Source organism: Podarcis filfolensis, assembly GCF_964270895.1.
Source record: "Podarcis filfolensis genome assembly, chromosome: 1".
Classification (NCBI taxonomy): Eukaryota; Metazoa; Chordata; class Lepidosauria; order Squamata; family Lacertidae; genus Podarcis; species Podarcis filfolensis.
The window spans coordinates 26,647,806-26,666,626 of record NC_139604.1 but is presented as its reverse complement, the minus strand read 5'-3'; the positions used below and the strand labels follow the sequence as shown (position 1 = coordinate 26,666,626).

The 18,821-nt window shown below is 40.8% G+C and overlaps 2 protein-coding genes across 2 annotated transcripts in view; both read right to left on the bottom strand.

The window, feature by feature from the left end:
- Positions 1 to 18,821, bottom strand: part of FASTKD1 (FAST kinase domains 1) — a 108,068-nt gene that overhangs the window by 64,927 nt on the left and 24,320 nt on the right. The window lies entirely within an intron of this gene.
- The window catches only part of FAM171B (family with sequence similarity 171 member B), a 30,693-nt gene continuing 11,981 nt past the window's right edge, over positions 110 to 18,821 (bottom strand). Inside the window, exons 2-8 of the mRNA XM_083584285.1 lie at positions 13,055 to 13,288; positions 12,101 to 12,193; positions 11,039 to 11,197; positions 7,386 to 7,556; positions 6,588 to 6,704; positions 5,358 to 5,481; positions 110 to 4,872 (exon numbers count right to left, since the gene is read on the bottom strand). Coding sequence (XP_083440411.1) covers positions 3,546 to 4,872; positions 5,358 to 5,481; positions 6,588 to 6,704; positions 7,386 to 7,556; positions 11,039 to 11,197; positions 12,101 to 12,193; positions 13,055 to 13,288 — 2,225 coding nt within the window. The 3' untranslated portion in view covers positions 110 to 3,545. The remainder of the gene's footprint in view (positions 4,873 to 5,357; positions 5,482 to 6,587; positions 6,705 to 7,385; positions 7,557 to 11,038; positions 11,198 to 12,100; positions 12,194 to 13,054; positions 13,289 to 18,821) is intronic.

Here is an 18,821-nt window from a genome sequence, read left to right as displayed (position 1 = left end):
TTTTTTTTGGGGGGGGGGATAGCTTTACATGAGCAATTAGCTTTTTCATGAGAAGAGTGCATTGCTAGTGAAATTGTTTTTTAAAGGACCAAGAATCACAAAGGCTATATTTGCAAGTTTTTAAAATATTTTTATTATATTGCATGAACTCTTTTAACATCTTATAAATTTTAAGATACACTGTAGCAATAGATCATTAGTACCATAGCAGTTACACAAACATGATATGCCACCCCTGACAGAATAGAAAAATGGAGATTTTTTTTAAAAAAAAGATTGAGCTACAGAAGGTCATGTAATTGAAATGAGAATTAAATAGAATTCTAACTGTGTCTCAAAGAATTAACAAGTGGCAGTGGACTGCTTGTTCTCAGTATTTACAGCTTATAAGTGATGACCAGTATTGGCTTGGGAACACTCAGGCTGGAACTAGTCTTCTGAGATGCTGTGTGGCTTAGTGCTGAAAACAGCTCTGTATGTTGAGTCCTTCTTTCCTCCCATGTTACATCCACTAAATGGTAGTTCATGCAGTTGCTGAGAGTGGAGGAAACAATACAAGGCAGTTACTTTTAAAGAGCATCAGCTGAAAAAGGGCACTTGCTCTTATTGGTGAGGCAGAAAAAGCAAGGACAGCTGGGGCTACAGTAGGCAGGATCAGTACTCCTGTATCAAGGACTCCTTTCAGTGGCAGCCACACAACTCTCATGTCTGGTTTCAGACTCTGTTCCCAATAATTGTAGCTCACAGAACTGGGTTCCTGATTCAATTCATGCTTATGTACACTTACCCAAGTGTAAGTTTTCTTGAACTAAATAGGACTTACTACTGAGGAACCATGTGTAGGACTGCAGTCTTGGCATACAAAGAACAGAAAAACTTCCCAACAGAACAGCTTATATGTAAAAATACTCATTTTTTTACAAAGACACCGCATTTGTTGAAGTACAATAAACTGTTGTGCTTTAAAGTAGAAGAACAGTGTATTAGCAAGTGGAAAATGTACAAATATTTGACAAGTCTTTTATTATCTGCAAAGTTACTTTAAATTTCAGTTGGTAAAACGAATTGGTATAAAATTTCAAAAATGCTAAGAATTATCAGAATTGCTTCAGAAATCTTGATTATGAAATGCTTTATTTGAAAGGGGTGGGATGGCTTCAGATGCTTACCAGCAATAATGCTTTTAATGTTTTTCAAAAGATAAAAAAGAAAAAGTTAAAATAAGTTTTAAAATATTTTAATATTCCAAATGTTTAGAAAGTTCAGTACAACTAAACCCAACAAGTGTAAATGTCATAGAATTTGAGGAAAAACATTAATATTTTATAAGGCTGTAATCCTAATATTACTTGGATATAAATTCCATTTAAGTTACTTAGAATAATTTTTCTAAGAAAATGTGCTTAGGATAAGGTTGACATTATCTTGCTCTTAATTTTTTTGTGCATACTCCAAAATCAGTGACAGAGTTAATTGATATATAAGTGGTAGCTTTTTCTGAACAGTGCCAACAGAGTGCAGGTTGTGTGGTGGTCACATGTTTGGGTATTCCATGTGCGTAGAAAACTTAAGAAATCTGAAAATGTTCAGCCTATCCTCTCTGACATGCATTTTTTCTATGTACTTCTTTCCTGTATATATTTTCTTAGTTACATTTCATGCAATCATTTCTTTTGGTACCCCCCCTAACTTTACAATAAATTCTACTCCAAGGATGGCTGTTGTCCTATAGGCCAGAGCCACAGCTTACCTTCTTCATATTCAGAAACACCAACAGGTAGTGTTGAAATGTGTTCCTAGTACACAAATTAGGTTAGGATACACTTAGGGTGCATACAGACAAATATACTGTGAATGGTGAGCTAGGAGTGAGCTCAGGAGAATGCTGATCAGTTAGTTCCTGTGATATCACCCGCTCTGGCTTCCCAGAACCATTTTAAAAAATAACAAAACACAATGATTTTAAAATACACCAAGAGAAGAAACTTTCATGCTATGTTTTAAGAAACACAGCCCATCTGAAATATGGGAGAATAAAAGTCATACTAGCTTCTACGTAAGTACACTGGCATATTGTTTGCACTGCATAAGTGGAAGGAAGCTAACCTCACTATACAGGGAGAATGCTTGCTTTCACTCCTGATCTCGGATGAGTCTTAAGACCTTTAGGCCTTGAACCTGGACATTTCTACTTGGAAGTACATTCCGCAGAAATTAACTGGATTTACTAGATAAATGTGTTTAAGGCTGCAGTGTTTGTTATTTTCCACAGAAACAGCAGAACCAAACAAGTTCAATACAGGTTCTCTTCCGATCTGTTTTCTGGAATAAGAGAACTCTCAATCATAGGAGGCTGCCTAACAGAGACAGATCATTGGGCCATTGAACTCACTGCAGACTATGCTGGTTGGCCCTGGCCCTCCAGGACTTTAGAAAGGAGTATTACCCAATTTTAAGAACTCACTGCACCATATGGTCCTTTCCCTTCACTTTGTCATTTTGACAGGCTTGCTTTCAGACTGGAGAATTTGCTTAATACAAAGACTGTTCTGGACTGGCCCTACAAGGCCATTTTCCCATGCAAGAAAGACATTGGCTAAATATATGGATACGTTTATTCAGATAGGAAGTCCAAGAGATTTCAAATGGCTCTTTTCAAGCGGCACAATGGACTTGCAAGACTGGGACCACAGCAAAAAAAGGAGGCACATCATCAAATTGCTTAAGGACTACTCTGTCTCTATCTCTTTTAAGGCTATTCAGTAGCATGGGGTTGTTTCTGGAAGCAATGTCTTCTACAAAGCCATCATTTTGGCTAAGTTCAAAATAATATTTATCTTGGACACTGAGGGGCACATTCTGCCCTAATGTACAAACCTAGTTATTCTAAAAATGGAGCACAGTTTGGCTCAATACATACTGGAGCAGCACATGAAAAGCAGAAGTCCGCATACTTGAAATACCATATGGATAACAAGTCCCTGAATTATTATTTTTGCCCCAAGTATATACAGAGAACAATGCGGTGGAATGTTATACAAGGTATCAAAAAAGGTTCTGATCTTGCATTTTAGATGAAAAACGGCAGCTTTTATCTCACTGCCTTGCAGGACATCTACATGAAACATTGTATGGTAAAATAACCATATCAGACACTGATTGTTAAAAATAAAATCTTGTTGTTCACTCACTGTGTGCCTCTTCCCCATGACGATGCAACCCAGCAGTGCTTCTTCCTTGTCAAATGTCTGATTCCAGAGCACACAATGAAGGTTGCATTCGGGCTTCTTCTGCAGCATGTGTGCGCACCCCAACAGATGTATCCCAGCACATTTTAAAAACCAGAAGCTTTGTTCACGTCATTGCTGAAAAGCAAGAAGAGCTGGTTTGCACTCTTAGGAAGGTGTAACCTTCTCTACGAATTGAGAAATGGAATGTTACCAGATTCTGGTTGTCTCTTATACACTGAACATTTAAGTTTACAAATAAGATGCAAAGAGCCAAGGGGACACCAGACAGACCAAAATGCAGACATAACTGTAAGTTTAATTTATTGGAATAAGTGGCCTCTCTTCTCTCTTCTTCCAGATATTGGTCTTGCTGTCTCTTTTAGTTAGAGGTGCCCTTCCCCGTTTCTTAGCTGGAGGAGGGCTAGCCTCATGGTCTTCCGTTTCTTTCTTCTTAGGCGCCTCTTGTGTGTGCTGCTCTATGACTGGATCAGTCCCCCCATCTGGCATGTGCTTCACAGTCTGATCTTCGGGGGTACAAACTGTGGTTCCACTTTCACTACTACTGAGATCCAAGTCTTCCAGGTAAAGGACCTTAGAATGCTGCATGCTTTTGATGAAGGTTTTCTCCCTCTCCAGTTTCCGACTGGGATTATGCTCATTCATGTCCACCCCAGAGTCCAAGCTAGTATCGTTACTCTCAGTCTTCCTGCCCTTCTTGAGGTCTATGAATGAATGCCTCACCTGAGCTATTGGCTTGCCATCCAATGAAACAAACCATGCCCGTGGATGCGGAGATTGTTTTCCTTTTGAAAGCTCCAGCAAGGTTTGCTCTGAAATGCCTTGAAGTTCCGATGAAAATGGTGTCATGACCACGGCTTCGTTTAGCGTCCCTGGAACAGAAACTGACTCCAGCAAGCTATTGGTGTAGCGCCCCCAATTTGCAGCTTGAGGAGATAAGCCTTGTTGGCTATCTAATGCAGCTGATTCATCTCTGGAGGTTGTCACCTGGAGGTGAGAGTGCATGGGCATCTTGGGTAATGTCTGGGTATAACTTTCCCGACTCATTGGCTCCATCATTGGGCTATAGACTAATTGCCCTTTCCTTGGCAAAGTGGCAGACTTGGCAGCATGCAGCTGCTCTGGAGAATGGAAAAGGTCAGATGTTTGAAGGATGGCAATAGGTTGGCTATAAAGATGCACCAGTTGCTCTGGGAGGGGAGTGAGACCATATATTTCCTCATTCATCGAGAGGTAGTGGTTCCGTTCCTGCAAGTCTCTAGCAGGAGAAATGCTGCCACCAATATGTTTTGCTGGCTGTAAATGCCTCACTCCTATGCTAGGTTCCAAGGACTGGGGTGAGCTACAGTGAGAATTTTTGCTGGAGAACTGGTATGAAATACCTTCTGTGTAGATTTTGAAACTGTCGCAGCCTTTCCTCTCCTCCCCTTCAGCTGAAGCTCCTCTCTGGGGACTATAAGAGGATAATGTGGCTGAATACAACTGAGACTTGTCATCTGGCTTCAGTGATCCCTTGGAAATGCCAAGGTGATTTATGTGAGTTGTTGATGTTGTCTGGTCCTTTTTGGAGATGTCCCGTTTTGTCATATTTCTCCTCCTCTTTTTTGACTGACCACATGTATCCCTAAGAAAAAAAGTGGGGAACCAATAATGTTAAAGCTCTACCTTGCCCACCAGCTGAAATCCTGACTGCAGTTAGGCTGACATCAATGGGATTTAAGCTACCTGTTCAGGAGAGCACCCTAGATATGTAACACATCCATTTTGTGTCCAATGACACAAGAATTGCACACCCTTATAGGTTATCTGCATACCTTTATTCTATTTATAAATGTTGCTTAGAAAACAGGGAAGAGTAGTACAGAGTCCTAGAGCTAGAATCTTCTACACATATGACTGCATGAACATAAGAACATAAAAATAGCTGGATCAGGCCAATATCCTATCTAGTCCAGCAGGCTGTTCTCAGAGTGGCTGAACAGAGGACTGCTTTTCAAATATCTTTTCAAAACAAGACTGAACCATCATTCCAAGACTCCAATCGACAAAGGATGAAACACATGAATACATTGTGTCATTATTGCACATCACTATAATCTTGTTACTTACCTGCAGTAGCAAAGGAGAACTGCAAAGAACCCAATGATAATGACGATGGTGCCTCCCAATATGGCTGTAAGGAACACTGTGTGGTATGCAGTTATATCCTTAGTGACCGAGGCAATGATGGAGTCTAAATTTATAACCATTAAAAAGGGAGAGAGAAAGAAGGTGATTTCTTGTGCAAAACTGGATCCAACAATATATGGTGTCTTCCCATCATTTGTTTACTCTGTTTTTCCTTAACATTGTGTCACTGGATGTGCTGCTGATTTTTCCAGTCCTCATGAACACAGGGGTGGCTCACATGGGCAGAGATGATGTCCACCGTTTAGAGCCATGTTTTGGCATTAAGCAGTGCCTATAATATAGCCCTGTTTGCACATTGTTTGTGTTGGTTTCTGTGTTTTGCCACTGTGCAGTGCTTGGAGTCACAAGATTCCAGAGATTCCAGGCTGTTGGAAGTCTCACGGAAGACAGGAGATGGATGTGATGTTACTGTTTCCTGTTCCTTTGTTTTTCAGTTGTCTCGCTGCTCTCACAGAGAGAGCATGTTTTCTGTCTGCATAGTTAGAAATAAAACTCTTTGCAATGTAGCTCATATTTCTCAGCTCCTTCCCTGCTGCTGAATACTCTGCGTAATGAGGGACCGTGCCTGGAGCCTTATCAAAGGCTCAGGTCGTTAATCATCATTGGAGGCGATTCCGAAGGACTCGACCGGAGGAGTAGCTCAGTTGTAGCAGAGGCTCCGACAGTTTGTGTGTATGGCTTCAGTATGAAGCCTTGTTTTAGCCTTGCCTCTAAATCTATTTCTTTCAGTTATCACGACACATGGTTGTGTGAGAAGAAAACCCCAGTGGGCAAGCTCATGCTCCCAAGTAGGGGATGCAGTGTGGTTGAGGCACTTTATTGCATGGGGCCCATTTGCAGGGAAGAGCTTGCATGCTAGCCTTTCTTCTCACACAACCACAGAGTTACTGGATGACAAAGGTGCAAGGTTTGAGGGCAGGGCTAAAAAGTTGATCATTACTACACAGAGATGCCCTACAACCAGGTAACCTGTGAATCGTACTTATATTTCCACTAGACCAGGGAACAAAGCCTATGATTCCTATTAAAGTTGGGAAGGGGGCATTCTTCCCTATCCCATGTTCTGGCCGCCAACTTGCACATAATTTATTCTCCTGCTAACTACAACAGCTAAGTTCCATTCACTGATTTCACATTTCCATGGTATACCTCTGGTTCCAGGCAGAGGAGCTGCTATCCAGTAACCAAGACTTGGAGCACTGTATGTCCATACAAGATGATCCTGTGCATCCTTCACCATGCCCAACCCGCGATTCACCCAGGCACCTGGGAGAAAGAAAGGCTTTCTTTTAGAAGGGCAAGATGCCTTTAAATCAAAGCACAATAAGCCCTGTCCAAAACTTTAGAGGTCAGATGTGCCAGTGATGTTTCCAGCTGCCTGAATGGGGAATCTGTGACCCTCTTCTATTGCCGGACTCCAGCTCCTATCATTCATGTGGAGCTGTCTTCAAACACTAAAATAGCTAAGACCTTTCCTGTTCAAAAGTTCCAAGTACACATCAAAGATCTCCATGTAACCGAACAAGATGTCAGAGTGGAGAAACAGCATGTGCTGTGAGATATGCCAATTTGCATTTTTCAGGTACTCTTAAAGACATACTTAATTAAAAAAACAAAACAAAAAACTGTCAGGGTTAATCCAAGCTCTCACGTGCCTAGTCATTAGGTTCCTGCTATGTATGAGTGGGACCTGGCGGAGAAAGTCAAGCTACTTTAGTCTCCAGGTGGGGTAGGTAAGCTAATTGTTAACTTTGCTTCCCGCTTTTAAGTATTTGGATCCCTGGAAAGGACACCCACCTGAGGTTGAAGGGGGTGTGATGGAAGCCTACTTGTTAGCTTCTGGCAAGGCCCAATGACCATGTGGTGCTCTTTGTCTTAGACTAAGTGAAAATCCTAAAGCTACACAGCTTCAGCCCTGTGCTAATGCAGAACAGAGAACACACTCACCAGTTTTCATGTCAAAGGTCCATGCTGGGATAGGATCTCCTGCTTTGACAGCACTAGTAGGTAGGAGAGGCAATGTTATCTGAATGGGACCATCTACGTCCAGTTCTTTCCCAGCCGAAAACAGGTTTACACATATTGCAGCAAGGGGAGTTAATTCAATACTTTTGAAACCTAAACATATAAACAAGGAGATGATTTTATTTCATTTTCAGTGTGGGTGTGGGTGGGTGTTCCAAATTAGTCATCTGGGACCACAAAAAAATTGGAATTTCCTATATGCAAACCAAAGGTTTATTCTACATATATGCACAGCTGTTTAAACTGTCTGCTTTTTATTATTAAAATGGAGAAAGATGGATATTAATGCATTTCCAAATTAACATATATTGGTCCTTTACAAAGTACCATTTCACAATAATTTATTGGGAAGAATATTTCAGTGAATATTCTAGCCATCTCCAAAATCTCAAAATCTTTTCAAAAGGAGCAAATCAGTATTCCACCCAGCAGCCAGACTAGTTTGCAGAAGCAAACATTTCCCTCTTCTCCATTATACTTTTTGATTATCTGGCTACTGATACAGAATGGACCTAGACCCATCACCACCACAGTAATAAAAAAATTATTAGGAAAATATGTCTCTACACACGCTCAATTTCAATAGCCATTAGTAGTGGAGGCAGTACAGAAATAAACCACTAGATGGTGATAAAAGGCATCAAAATAAGCTTCTATATTTAATCTTAATTATTTAATAGTATGACAGCACTTAAATAGTATGGAGCAGCCCTTATTAAGAAACTGCCAGATTGCTGGTTCATCTAGCTCATCTAACTCGGCCCTCCAGATGTTTGTGGCCTACAACTCCCATGATCCCTAGCTAGCAGGACCAGTGGTCAGGGATGATGGGAATTGTAGTCTCAAAACATCTGGAGAGCCAAGTTTGAGGAAGCCTGGTCTAGCTCATGTTGCTGAACTACAACTCCCATTAGTCCAGTAAATATAGCCAGTGGCCAGGCATGATAGGAGTTGAAGTTCCGCAACATATGGAGGGCCAAATGTTTCCTACCCTTTTGATGGGCAACTGTGCTTCAGGATTGCAAAGATCTAAGGCGAAAAATCTATTTTCCAGGTGGCAGAATTGTCACCATCCCTCTACAAAATGCAGTATGGTATCTGTACTATGGTTTATGTATCTGAGCACATAGAGTAGGGTAAGTGTACAATCGGTAGCAGGGCAAACAAAATTCAGAAGTAAATCCACTAAGCATGATACTCAGGGACCTACAAAAGATCAGTTCAAAATGAATTTCGAAGATGTGTGGATAGTAAAGTGCTTTTCCACTTTGGCAAACAACAGCAACCGTGGAATGGATGAATCAATGTAACTCGGTTAGCTCAGAACAAACACACACTAATCTGAGAGGCTGAGTATTAACCAACCCTTTTTCTAATCTAAGCTTTCTGACATTCAGTTTATAAACATGGGGTCTACTTATAAATATGCAGGGGGAAACTGAATCAGAACACTATCATGTAAAAGAAAGAAAGAAAAACAGCAATTAATTAATATGTATGTTTCCCTGCAGCATCTGAATATTTAAGACATCTTAAAATATTAACTGCATCAACTAAAATATTCATTAGCTTAATATATATATATATATCCAAGTCTTCTGCATTTAACCATAAGAATTCTAATTTCTATGCCCAGTCAAAATGTTGTGAAAACCTTCCAGATGCATGGTGTAATATTACACATTGTCACATTTGTCACTCTCCATTTCTACAAGCTTAACAGACCTGTGCACAAATGACTCATCTTGGCACAGCTTGCAGAGGGAGAGAGAAAGGCTCAAGAACAGAATTAAGTATCCAAATCCTTCTCAAAATGTGCACACTGTTAGATGTGGGTCGCAAGAAAACTGTCAAATATCATGTATCAATTAACTTCCTCCTGCCCCTAGGATAAAAGCTGGGTGTTTTTTAGTTTTTTTGCAGGACCACATAAATAATTTAAAAAGAAACACATCAGAGAGATTTCAGGAGGATCAAGGGGGAAAAATGAAAGCTGCTTTATTTGCTGATTCGTCAGCTGCAAAAGGTGTAGGCATACATTATTAATCCCTGTGTGTCTCGGTGTGTTCAAATACCCTTTGAAAGAGTAGTGATCAGTGGCAGAAATGAAAAAAACTAGGCAGCCATTTATTGTTTGTTTATTTTAAACATCAATGATTATCATTGATAATCATACAGCTCAATAATGAAATCATATTTTTTTGGGGGGGGGGGTTACATTGGGCTAAGAGAAGGATTCCCATTAGTGCAAGGGGAATTCCAACCCCCCCCCCAGGGGGGCATGTCCCCAGAGGCATCTCCATATCTGGTCTGAAGGGTTGGAAGCAACATCCAGAACAGATTTAGGGGATGCCTTGAAGGTTCTGTTGTGCAAGGAAAGAGCCTGGGCTGACGGAACCTTACTCTTAGCACTGCTCTGGAATACAAGCCACACACTGTGGCACAGAGACTTAATTCAAAACAAAACAAGGGAGAATACACTGAAACTTTGGTGAGAGCACTCCAGTGTACAAGGAACAAAACTAGGACCCTCGTACCTACGGGACCGCCTCTCCTGGTACAGCCTACGGAGGACCTTACGGTCTACAAATAATAACACCTTGGAGATCCCAGGCCTCAGAGAGATTAGACTGGCCTCAGCCAGGGCCAGGGCTTTTTCAGCCTTGGCCCCAGCCTGGTGGAACGCTCTGCCACAAGAGATCAGGGCCCTGCGGGATTTGACATCTTTCCGCAGGGCCTGCAAGACAGAGTTGTTCCTCTAGGCCTTTGGTCAGGGCTTGACCTGACTCCCCTTTTCTTTTTGTATAAGAACTAATATGAAAGAGGTCTCCCAGCATTCTCACAGGCCCATATAAGATCAGCGTAAACAGTTGTGCCAATGAGCATTTAGTGTTCCCAACCCTAACCCTGTGGAAAGCCATCTAATTAGACTTTAATTTGATTCTGACCTGTTTTTAGAAGGTAATTATTGTTTGATTTTATACTAATGTTATATATTTGATGTTAGCCGCCCTGAGCGCAACTTCGGCCGGGGGGGGGCGGGATATAAATAAAAGTTTATTATTGTTGCTGTTGTTGTTATTTAGAATACAGTATTCTACATTGTCATTTTTCTTTCTGTAAATGATGTGGGGATCTTGAGTTGGTAAGAATTTGTACAATGGCACTGTTGCCAATATAAATGGAGATTTTAAAATTTCTATAGTTATTGGCCAATCAAAGAAGGTGCAGACAAATAACTTTCCTCCTCTCTTGCAACAAGCTGGGGATGACAAAATCTCTGCCAGCAACAAATGTAGGGGTGCGTGCTGGCTCTGAGCATACCCCAAATTACAAGATGAATCAAGGGTGATTCAGGGAACGTTCTCGCGAGTTGGATCACACAATTAACAAGGTGTTTTGAGAAAAATCAGAGACTCTTTACACTTCCAAGGTGGATAAATTGTTATTCAGCTACAGTATTACATTTCAAGTCCTAACCTGTGGGTATAAAACCTATGCCGCTAATGTTTTAAAGGGATAGTCTTCAGATCCTTGCTGTATATCTTCAAAAGCTAGTGGAAAATCTGACATACCTGACTTATTTAAAAGAATTCCAGTTGTATAAAGAAAATGGTCCACTTTCAGAAACTGCTGTGGCACTGTAAGGTAAGCTGTAACATTTGTGATATGGTGGTTCACAGGAAGTTTTATTAAATATTTTGGAAACTGAACACTTGGTTGAGATTTGGCATCTGAAAAAGAGGAAGAATTCAAAGCCAGCAATTTCACAGTGCTTCTTTCAAAGAGTTAACACTTTTGATTGGCAAAACTTTTAACTGGCATTCAAAAATTAATGTTCAAGCATGAACCACTTGCACCTCTTATCAATGTGCATCTTATATGAGCATTCAGGTAATATGCTACATTTGGGTGTTGAGACCCATAAGAGTATCTTCGTATAGAACCTAGGCTTCTATCTATTCCAGACTCTCAATACAGTATGTCTAACAAATGATTTTTAAACTCCCTAACTATAACCTTGTCATACCACAGATACCCATGCCATCCAAACCTTAAATTGTGACCTTCTAATTCCAAATTTATTTTATTTCTCAAGGTCACCCACTTCTTCATCCAAACTAGGCAACTGGCTGCAAAGTACAGTTTCAAGTCAGACAGTCCCAATCCTCCCCTTTCCTTTGCATCTTGCTGTAAGGGTAAAGGTAAAGGGACCCCTGACCATTAGGTCCAGTCGTGGCCAGCTCTGGGATTGTGGCACTTATCTCGCTTTATTAGCCGAGGGAGCCGGTGTACAGCTTCCGGGTCATGTGGCCGGCATGACTAAGCCGCTTCTGGAGAAGCAGAGCAGCGCACGGAAACGCCGTTTATCATCCCACCGGAGCGGTACCTATTTATCTACTTGCACTTTGACGTACTTTTGAACTGCTAGGTTGGCAGGAGCAGGGACCGAACAACGGGAGCTCACCCCATCGCGGGGATTCGAACCGCCGACCTTCTGATCGGCAAATCCTAGGCTCTGTGGTTTAACCCACAGCGCCACCCGCGTCCCTGCAACTTGCTGTACTTTCAGTTTAACATGTTTTTTTACCTTTCCATAAAAACTTAGATAAATCTTTAGTACTGCTGTTACTTACCAGATAGTTTCCCAGTAATCAAAACTGTATCATCAAACAACCATATATTTGCCTGGCTTTGGGGGAACAGTGAGAGTGTGACTGATGAATATACTGTGGGAAGACAAAATAATAGGAATACATTACTACAAAGGTTTATGTACTGGAAAAGAAAGCTAGAAAAAAGACTTACAGTTCTGCAGAGTGGTAAAATTTAGGACACCACAGTGATTGATACAAAAGAGGACTGGTATTTCACATGGAAACCAGGAAATCAAAAGCCTTTGTTTCCTGCTGTAAATTTGCAAGAGTTTCTTACTATGTGCAAACTGGGTTTATGACCCTTACTTTAAACAAAACTAGAGTTTAAACTAAGCAGAGTTTCTCCACTAAGAATATAATGAGGCAATCTGATTAGTTTAAAGTCATCAGTTTCAAAACTATATGCCTACGCACAAGCTGTTATTTTTATGCATTAGTTTATGTTGGGAATTTGTTTTAGCCTTTCTGCTTTGGTATTTTGGAGGGAAAATAATATAACAAAACAGAAGAGGCATTAAAAAAGGATGCTTTAGTTGAGATTTCTGCATTGCATGGGGTTGGACTAGATGACATTTAGGGTCCAACTCTATAATTCTATGACCTATAGCACAGGGTAAGAATTGTGCCATTCCCAACTCATCAGGAAAACACATGATTATCGTTTGAGACAATATGCTCCAGTTTCACAAACTGTTCAACCTCCTTCAAAATAATTCAATATTGTATTCAATATTTGGGGCAGACCTGCATTAATTACAGTATTTTCATGGAAGCATTTGATATATATTTTATATCTCTTTCAAGACGGCGGCATTTACCTTTGCAGTTGCATTCAGCACAACATACTTTTGTGTGACTTCATTAAGTCACATTCATTTGATGAAAATTAGATGTGCATTCAACTTAATAGGATTTTAAAAGGGGCTTACTCACTTGGCATTCTTCCAGTCTTCCAAGGCAAAGGTGTTAACATATAACCATCTTTATAAGATGCAATAGTTAAACTTAGACCTAGTTGATAGGGAACTTGTATCAATACTGCTCCATTATTTCCAGTCAGCGTGGAATTTGTTTTTGTGTAGTTGACAAACACTTCCACAATCGCTTGGCTTAAATATTGATGGCTGATGATGTCATTGACTTGCACTTTCAGTGTAAACATAGATCCTAAGTAAGACAAAAGGAGAAAGACAATCATCAATGTTATATATGCTTGGAAAGCTTGCTAGGGATGGGCTTTTTTTCCCTTTCCCTTAAAGAATGGCAAACTGCCACATGCAGCGCCTTACTTGGATGTGTCTGGAGTCTTGGAAGCTTGACTACCCTACGTTCTCCTACAAATGGACCTTGAGCTTGTTTGGAGGTTCTAGCAGGGGAGCGCAGCTATCGTATACCCTTGACCGAAGAACGGTACACTCCTTCTATCTGGGATGGTCGTCCTCTTCCACCGAGCGCGCAGCTTCGGGAGGGACGCACATGGAGCGGTGAGGGAGGAAGGGGACACCCGCCTAGCCAGCCAGATCAGCCAAATCAACCCTGGCGATCAATGGGGTGACAGATGTCGCAGCCAGATTGCCCTCACATCCGGGATGGGCTTTCCTAGTTCAAAATAATGCTTTTTTTCACTCCAGAAGAAAATGGTCCAACTAAGATATAAGAGCTGGAGACTTTAAATATGAATTCTTGAGGAAATACACTAATGTAGTTCACTCAATGGTAACTTGATTTGGAATAAGTGCACACATCTGCTTAAAACAGGTCAGGATCAGACCGAGAAGAAAGCACAGTTCATACATTACTGGGTTGTAGACTTTATTCCTACAAATAAACTTGCATTTCACCACATACCTCCAGTAAGTCATGCACTGGTTTTGCACATATCACCATATACACAGGACCGGTTCATACAACTTTCAAAAAAGGAAGAAAAAGGAGAAGATATGGACTGGGCCATTGCACATGCACAGTGCATCCAGCTATGTTGCACATTACAAGAGGTGCATAGTGGAGGGGAAGGGTGAGTATCTAATACACCACCAAGCAAGGTGGACTAAATTTAATCAAGTTTCCCATTTCAAAGCTCAAACATTTCCTGAAGAAGCATACAGTCTCACTGGTTGCTGTAACAATGAAAACATGTTGGTTTGCGTCCAAATAGAGCCTTTATACAATTTAGGATCTTAATCTAAAACCATTGCTCATATAGGCGTAATGCTCTGTAGAGTGCTATCTGCTTAGAGATGAGCCCTTTGCTTGGTTATTTCCACCAAAAGAGCACTAAGGTCCTGAGCATTCATTTGTCATGGGATAGGTTCTCCTAGATTTGTTTAGAAATAGCAGCTACAGGGACCCCTCCTTATTCCCCCTCCACACTTTTCCCACTGGACATCCTTGCCTCCTGGAGGTGCCATTTGCTGCAATGTCTAATGCTGAAATCCTGCACCTACTTATATAGGAGCAATCCTGACTATTCTATAAATATGGGCTAGTAGGAAGTGGGCAAAATAGCATTTCCCTACAAGACAGAAAGGAAATACCCATGCTCTCTACATGTCAAGAACCATATACATTCATAACTTGAAAACTAAAGCAACTACCATGCTTTAGTAATAAGAGGGCAAAAAAGAGGAGTGCAATATCATTCTGTGGATTATCCTGTGAGATACGGAATGGCATCTCCTAAAATCTGTGATTGTTTGATAGTCTCTGGATCTAATAGTTTTTATTGCTATATAAGGTGGCTTATATTAGGGATGTGGGTGGCGCTGTGGTCTAAACCACTAAGCCTAGGGCTTGCTGGTCGGAAGGTTGGCGGTTCGAATCCCCAGTGACGGGGTGAGCTCCCATTGCTCGGTCCTAGCTCCTGCCAACCTAACAGTTCGAAAGCACACCAGTGAATGTAGATAAATAGGTACCGCTCTGGCGGCAAGGTAAACGGCGTTTCCATGCGCTGCTCTGGTTTCGCTGCATTTTAAACTGTATTCTAACTTATATTTTAATCAACTGTTTTTGTTTTTGTTTTGTTTTTGTTTTTACTGTATTTATATTCAGTGTTAGCCGCCCTGAGCCCGGTCTTTATTTTTTATTTAAAGCTGTTTTCCTGTCCTGGACCCATTTTTCACTTGTGTCTTTGGAAATTTATGGTTTGTTTGTTCAAGATCTAAAACACTATCTTACTGAGTAGTGAAAACAGTTATTGTACCAATATATTCCAAGAGGGGATGGTATTAGTGAGCTTTCTTTTTATTCATGACTGGTTGAATAAACCAGTTGTGTAGGAGTGAAAACATTTGTTGTGAGTGTGCCGTCTCTGCTTCTGAGACTGCTTTAATCACTAAGGTGCACGTTTACTAAAGCAGAAAAGTGAAGGGGGTGAGGGATGAACAATGGAATAAAGCAATTTTAAAAGCAGTTTAAAAGTTGTTTGGTTTGCTTGTTTGTTTGTTTACAGCCTGCCAATAATCCTTCGACAGAGTGACTCAATTAGAAACAGTAAAACGGTTCACTTTTCCTTGGATGTTAACTCATCAAGTAAACCGTATATGCAGTGCTGTCTACCAAGCATTCATTATAATCACTGCTAGCAAAGTGATGAACACTGAAGCAGCAACACCAACAATGGATGATTTTCCTGTTAATTTTTACTGGATATATTTTGTGCCACGTTATACATTACACACAAGTGCATTTATTAACCCAACAGCTACTTCTTCTAAAGAAAAATGGCTTCAGGAAGGGCAATTTGGGGGGGGGGATAAATAGAGGGCAGAGAGGTGAAGGGGGGTGCATCAATCTTTCCCCATTTGCCACTTTCCATCTCCTCTCACCCCTTCTCCATTCCAAATCTCTATACCTGAAACTGCTTGTCCCTAGGATGTGTGTAATGTTTGATTTGGCTTTTTATCTTACCTCCCCCTTCTCTGCATACAAGATTTGACATAAAATCAGTGTGGTGATCTTTCCTTCCTTTTAAAATCTCCCCTATTTTGAAAATGCCAGGCATACGCTTACGATTTATTTCCTGAAGGCTGCCTCTAACATGCATTTCCATCTCACAAGCGAAGCAGCTGTGAGCCCCCACACTGGGTGATTTGTTTGGTCTTAGCTGACTGAACAACCATCATTTTCCATGTCTCACTCTTGATTCTGTAGAACATGCTATTTCCTGATCAGCCTTATTAGGGATACAAAAGGTGCACTGACCTATAAAGAAGAAATCAGTTATTCCGAAGTTAATCAGGCCCTGTAAACCCAGCATGGATAGTGTTATTGTAGGGCCAACAAGAAGGGAATTTGTACTCTACACGGAGTCAACACACAATATGTGTGGGGGTTTTTTTTGGGGGGGGGGGTTCCACTCCAGTGGTTTGCCTGAACCAATGGTACCACATTGCCACCATTTAATATCACTTATGCCCTTTCTACCTTTAACTTACCAATAACCCTGGTAAGTAACTGTGGGATAGAGGAGTGATAGAAGGCCCGGCAGATATAGTTACAGTGGTACCTCTGGATACCAATGGGATCCATTCCGGAGCCCCGTTTGCATCCTGAAGTAAACGTAAGACGTGACTGCGCGTTTGTGCGTGTCATATTTCACCGCTTCCACACCTGATGTCATTTTGAGCGTCTGCGCATGTGCGAGAGGCAAAACCCGGAAGTAACACACTCCGTTACTTCCGGGTCGCCGTGGAGCGTAACCTGAAAATATTCATCCCGAAGCTACTTCAACCCGAGGTATGACTGTACTATATTTAACAAATATATTGATGTTTATTAATTATGAGATTTTGTATGAGATGTGGTTACTTTATGATGTGGATTCTCCTCCCTTGGAGGTTTTTAAGCAGTGGCTAGATGCTTAAATCTGTCATGGATGCTTTAACTGAGATTCCTGCTTTGGAGGGGGTTGAACTAGATGACCCCCCCCCCCGGGCCCCTTCCAACTCTCTGATCCTCTGTCCCTCAATAGAACAAACGAGTTTACTTGACAAGTCACAGGCCTAAGGTAAAATTATCTATAAATTGGTAGAAGGGCAATGTGTTAAGGTTGCTTTTGTTTGTTAAATTGCCAATTGCATATAAGTGTGCTTTACTTTGATACACAGCCTTTTTGTATGACATCGTTACAATATACATTTCAGGAGAAGAAAGTTCTGAATTGATCATACATTCATTTGAATGTGATTTGCAAATCTTGGATTTGAACTTTATAATGCACACAAGCTATTTTAAATCAAGAGGAGAAGACAGGTTTGTCAAAACTTGTTCCTCCCCATGAAAAATGCAGGTCACAAACCACCACACATCGGAATAATCTTGATATCTTTCTTCAGTCAAATACACCCCAAAGGCTATATTTAGCATACCCTTGCATCAAATTATTTAATTCAGCATTTAGAGCAGGCATTCTCATATTCTTATTCTACGGGGGGGGGGGGGGGAGTCAAGCCTCATCACAATTAGTGAAAACACAAACGATGGGAGACAGCTGGTACATATTCACTTAATTACTGCTACTGTTCAGTGCTTATTGAGCAGAATGTTAGCTAGGTGTTATACAAATGTGTCACAAAGTCCCTACTGAGAGAGCTTACCGGTGAAGCTATCACCAGTTTGGTGGCAGTTTGGTCCCACTCGAAAAATGCTTTCGTTATGTTGTTAGAAATGCAAGTTCAAATGTTACATCTGCAGACCAGTACAATATTGTCCAGTGTAGTTATCTCTGTTTGGGGCTGTTTTGCTTCTCCTGCTAATTATGCTAATCAGGACCAGAAGTCTGCCATATGGAATGCTAGGAATCAGCACAGTCCCTGTGTAGCTTGCAGGGCAGAGGTGGCTAACCTGAGGCCCTCCAGATGTTGTTGGACTTACAACTCTTATCATCCCTGACCAGGGTCAAAGCTGGCTGGGGCTGAGAGGAATCCCTCCTCATTTGCAGGGCCACAGGTTCCCTCTCTCTGAAGTAGTACTGGACACCTGAATCTCCATGCATCACAGACTCAGCCAATCCTTTGTCTGAAGCAGCTGGAGTAAACTTCTATTGCAAAGCAAACAGAAAATGATTTCCCCTCCACTCCCCAGCAGAAGGCATATGCAAAGTATACAATACTAGCAGTATGATGTAAATAAAAAAGAGTAAATGGTGTCCTTTTAAAAGTAATTTCTTTTTGGTCAAAGAGGGTAGAAGGTAGAGGAATATATATTTTGAAATGAATGCTTTACATAAACCACGGAAGAGGTTTAGCTGATTGTTATTAAAATTCTTTTGAATAATAATAACTTGTGTGTCTCATAAACTGTTTTAATACTATATACAGAAGAGAATAATTTTCAATTGTCCTTTATCTCCAAGGCAAATGCTTTATTTATTTATGGAAAGATCTTTTATCCAGCCTTTCCATTTTAGCAAAAGCACACAAGGCAGCTAACATTCATTAATTATAGAGGCCAATCAATAACGAATTAAGAATGAATGTTAATTAAAATATTAACAAATGAACGGGGGGGGGAGGTAAAAAAACATTTCTGATCAAAAGTTAAAAATAATGCCTGCCAGCATAAAAATGTTTTTCAAATGACATTAAGTGAAGTCACCAAACAAATCTTAGAACTGTAGAGTTGGAAGGGACCATGAGGATCATCTAGTCCAACCCCCTGCAATGCAAGAATCTTTCACCTAAAGCAGGGCTTGAATCCA